This window comes from Geospiza fortis, unplaced genomic scaffold (genome assembly GCF_000277835.1).
Source record: "Geospiza fortis unplaced genomic scaffold, GeoFor_1.0 scaffold112, whole genome shotgun sequence".
Classification (NCBI taxonomy): Eukaryota; Metazoa; Chordata; class Aves; order Passeriformes; family Thraupidae; genus Geospiza; species Geospiza fortis.
Window position 1 is genome coordinate 28,837,892 of NW_005054298.1, and position 4,746 is coordinate 28,842,637.

The following is a 4,746-nucleotide window of genomic DNA, read 5'->3' on the forward strand; positions in this document are numbered from 1 at the left end:
AACTTCATTAATAGGATTCCTACTACATCCAGAAAAGACACATGTAAAAGGTACTACCTCAATTTCATGTTCATACCCATATTTACATGCAAGAGAAAAATAATTTTTCTTTTCAATGAGATTCTCCTCTATTTATCAAGTCAGATTTATATTCAGCTGTTTCCCATTAAAGGAATGTATAACTTCTCAGGATTTATGTGAAGGGGACACCTGAGCTGCAAACACACTACCAGAACCAAACCTGCCCCAACCAATGATACAAATGATCCTCTGAAAAACGCCAAGCTATGTACAGCCAAAAGGCTTTGGAAGTTTTCCTGCGAGTCTGGAAAGCTCCTGACCCTCCCCTAGGGAACACTGCTACCTGCCCCAGGCGTATTTTAGGAAAGCAAGCATGCATACCACATGAGGAGCAAGGTAAGCAATAACGCTTTCACCTGCTGGGGACGCCAAGGAAGGAAGGAAGGAATGATGCTCATCCATGGTCAGCCCCAGACCTTAATTTAAGTCCAAATTGTACAAAACCGAAATGCCAGCAGAGGGCAGCGCAAATACGACAAGTCCCTGGAATGCCCCAGCCCGGCCACTCGTGGGGAAGCAGCAGCGTGGGGGACAAGGAGGTGGCTGCCACTCGGTGGCCGCTGGGACACGCACCCACCACGCCCCGCTCCGCAGCTCTTCCTCCCTGGGAACAGGTCAAGGACGGCAATATGCAACTCCACCCAACGTTGCACATTTCAGGTTTTCCTCTTCCTTTTAAACAAAGTGCTCGCGGAGCTGGGGACGGACTGACTGCAGGCAAAGGCAGCCTTTGTGTGCGTCACCGTGTAGCACCCCGTGCTGATACAATGGCAGAATCCTTCTCCAGAACTCCTACCTCAGGCACACCATGTAACTTCTTCCAACCTGGAAACCTAGAACTGGGGTATTTCTATTGTTTAAACAACATAAAATGGATGCATCACTAGAGGCATCAGTGAGAACATCTCTAAGAACAGAAAGTAGCATTTATTTTTGTTCACACTGGATAAAGCAAGGAGAGACTTCCATCCACCCTATCCTATCTAAAGCCATCTCCCACCAGCAGAACAACTCTCAATTTCAGCTTGCAGTCCCAACCATGAGTGGTGGGGAGACACCCAGACTTACAGCTCCAAAGCCGTGCTGCAGTCACTGCTGGCACCCAGCCACACCACATCCCCCAGAGACAGAAAACAAACTATGTACACATACCTAAGGAAGAACTCCAGAGCAGCTCTCAGAGGTGCAAGTCCAGCAAACACAGCAAGGAAAGGAGGGAAGCCCCAACTCATAATTACCTAACCTGGTGCACCTGCACTTAAAATGCTGATGCTAATTTGCTTCCATAGCAACCAAACCCACCCTGGCACCTGTGGATACCATTTGCCAATCATGTTTTGTCCTCAGTCTAGGGCCTGAATACCAATTAACACTTGTCCTCTTGATGCAGACTAAAGTGTTACGAAAAATACTAGCACTGGCTTCAGTATAATTAGGATATAGCTATCTTACCTTCTGGAAAAGAAGCAGCAATTATTAATCTCATTAAATGCTGTACATTATACTCCAAACTGACTAAAAGTGGTGCACACAATAATTTCCAACAACCTTAGGAGATAAACTTCCATTCTGCAGCTTGCTTCTGGCTTTTCTCACTGTAATGGCACCTCTCTAAACTCTCAGAATTTGTATTCCAACAAGAATAAAAATAAAAAAACTATAACCTTCTATATCCCATGCAAGGCTGGGATCCTGTTTCCCCATCAGAGCCAAGGGTCATGTCTCCTTTTTCTATCTCCATCCACCTTCTCACTTCGATTCTAAAAATTCACATCTTCTGCACTGAGTGACATTTAGAGCCAAGTGTCCGGTTTGCAAGTGACATTCTCATTTTGTACTTTGCTACCATTAAGCTTGGAAAGACATCCTGCTTATGCCCTCTGATCATCCTTGCTCTTTAGGTAAAGGACAAACTTACTTTAATGGCATAAACAAATAATCATAAAGGTCCCCTGCAGTGAGCAGGGAAATCTTCACTAGATCAAGTTGTCTAGAGCCCCATCCCACCTGACCTTGAGTATTTCCACAGATGGGGCATCTACTGTGTGTCTGAGTAACCTCCTCTAGTGCCTTACCACCCTCATTGTAAAAAAACTTCTTTCTTATACATAATCTAGATCGATCCTCCTTTGCTTTAAAACAATGACCCCTTGCTCTGTTGCAACAGGCTCTGTGAAAAAGATAATCCTTGCCTTTCAGGTTAGAATTTACATGTTGTGATGTATGGCTGTGATGTGATTTCTTCAATTAGTTCACCAGTTCAGCATCAGTGATTTACACATCCAAACACTACATTTGCTTGTCTGGTCCAACACTCCTGTCCACAAACTAACTTGCACTTGGGCCTTTCAGCAACCTTCAACCATTTACCCAGCGGCCACAGAAACACTACACAGCTAGGTCCTACCACCACGTTTTCATAGTGCCAAGGTTTGCAAACAACAGCAGGGGATAAACAGGAATTTTCAGGTGAGCTTGAAACTTTTAAAACATACTCTTCCAGAGACAAGGCATCTGCTGTGCACAGAAGGCCTAGGGGGTAGGTTTACAGAAGTAGGCCACTACTTGAAATAGAGGAGTAAACATTGTGTTCTGGTAGAAGAGAATGAACCAGTTTACCAAAATCAGTAGCTCTCTATATAGCAGACTATGCCCTAGTTATGCCACATTCTCCCTGAGGGAGGACAGTTTATGTTTCCCACCCCCAAACAGTTTGTGTATAGCACTGCACCAATAAACATCCATGGGCACCTGACTTCAGTGCTAACCTGCGCTCCTGTGACTCACATCCATTCTGCTTTCATGGAACTGGCCAGTTTTTATTGGTCTGAAGTTTTTAAACTTTTGTACTGTACTTTTGAGAACCATACTTCTGTAAGTGTAGAATTTTTGGAGACTGGAAACTAGAACTGTCAAAACTCATTTACATGAGCTAAGAATTTCCAAATAGAAATACAACACTATAATAACTACATATGGCATAACTAACTATAATAACTGCATATGGCAATGCCACAATCAAATACTTACAGCTATCTGGCATTCCTCTGAATATTAACAGTTGATGTCCTTAGTATAATAAACTTTGCCATGCTCTGTTGAAAGTCTAACTTCTAACCACTTCAATCTAAAAAATTCTGACATACTGGTATTTCTTAAACCTGCAGCAATAAGAGAAGGAGGAAACCAGTTGAGAACATTTCTTTAATAAATTCTTCTTAAAAAAATAGTGGTGAGTTGTTTTTCTACAGTATTTTTTTCTGTTTTCAAATAGCATTTTTATTTAAATAAAGTCTTTAGGAGGTGAACATGTAACAATGAAAAGTCATTAAACAAATGCTTTACACAAAACATACTGAAATTACAGAGTAGTGATCAAAATTAAGCAAGAGAAGTATGACCCCAAACAAAATGTTCCATTTACTGAATAATTTCCATGGAGTTGTGCTTGTCAACTTCTGGAATATCTGTTAAGTGATGAAAAAAAGGACGACCATGAACACAGCCTTTATTTTCCTTTCCAAGCTGTTGCTTCATCCTGTAAATTGTGTTTTGCACATCTTCTTTTGACAAATGTAAGGGCAGCTGCCGAGCTAAACGTACTGCTTCTCCCTGTGGAAAGGAAAAACAAAACCAAAACCCCAATAGTTTTAAAGTACCACTTTTTAGCACATCAGCCTGTGGCTATCAGAAAGCAGGAATTAAAAACTCACTGTTTAAAGGTCATCCTTTTCTGCTGCTAAATATTCCAAATCTCAGAAATCTAAATATAACTTTAAACATTTCTTATTGGTCAGTTCATGACATTTCTATAATGGAGGCATGCACAGTCAGCCCCCTGGTTATGTTTGCACTTTTAGCCTACTTTTGCAAGATGCTTTGTGTTTCTGATTTCCTCTTGTCACCAGCATCAGCTGTACATGTTTACCAGTTCATAAGACACATTTCACACCACAAACTTTAGAAGTATCATAAATTAATTCAAGCATGCAGCAAGTACAATTTGAAAAATACTACAGCAAAACTTCATAGATTAATTTGTAATTACTATGATCTATTGCATCCACTTAACACTAGAAAGCAGAAGTGACTGCTAAAGCACTCACCCTCAAAGAACTAAGGAACTTCAAAAAGAAGTTTTGTTTCCTCCTCCAAGATGGGCCTTACTGCCACTGCCTTCTCTTCTGTACCTTAAGTCATGTTACCTGGATAGAAATGTATGTGGCACACAACCTCCCTTCATGCTGTACAAACCTGAGCAGCATTCATAATGATTTCATCTAAATAATCTCATTTTCTTTGTCTGAGATTTCCTCCCACTCCTCCAAGTGGGAAAAAGATCACTGTGGACTGTTTTACACCCTGGAAGGCTGCTGCTTCAACCATTACCCTATGCTTTCTTCTGCATCTATCCACTGACAGCAAAAGCTGCAGACATGCTGCCTGCTCAAACGTGAAATGAATGATTAAAGTAGTGATTCTGAACATGACAGTGAATGGCATTTCCGGTGTTTAACCTCCCAGAATGGTCAAAAAATTCAGTGCTTATTTCTGAATAACAGCTTTTATAGTTGTCTGGTTTTTTTTTACAAACCATTCCTGTCTCAACACTGAACTTATCCCTTCTTTAAGCTTCTTTCCTGAGTGCAGGAGAGTGGTTCAGCA

At 41.4% G+C, this 4,746-nt stretch overlaps 1 protein-coding gene across 1 annotated transcript in view; it reads right to left on the reverse strand.

Moving 5' to 3' along the window:
• Nucleotides 1-3,271: 3,271 nt before the first annotated feature.
• Nucleotides 3,272-4,746, reverse strand: part of PMS1 (PMS1 homolog 1, mismatch repair system component) — a 41,851-nt gene continuing 40,376 nt past the window's right edge. The window contains exon 12 of the mRNA XM_005415979.1: nt 3,272-3,693. Coding sequence (XP_005416036.1) covers nt 3,502-3,693 — 192 coding nt within the window. The 3' untranslated portion in view covers nt 3,272-3,501. The remainder of the gene's footprint in view (nt 3,694-4,746) is intronic.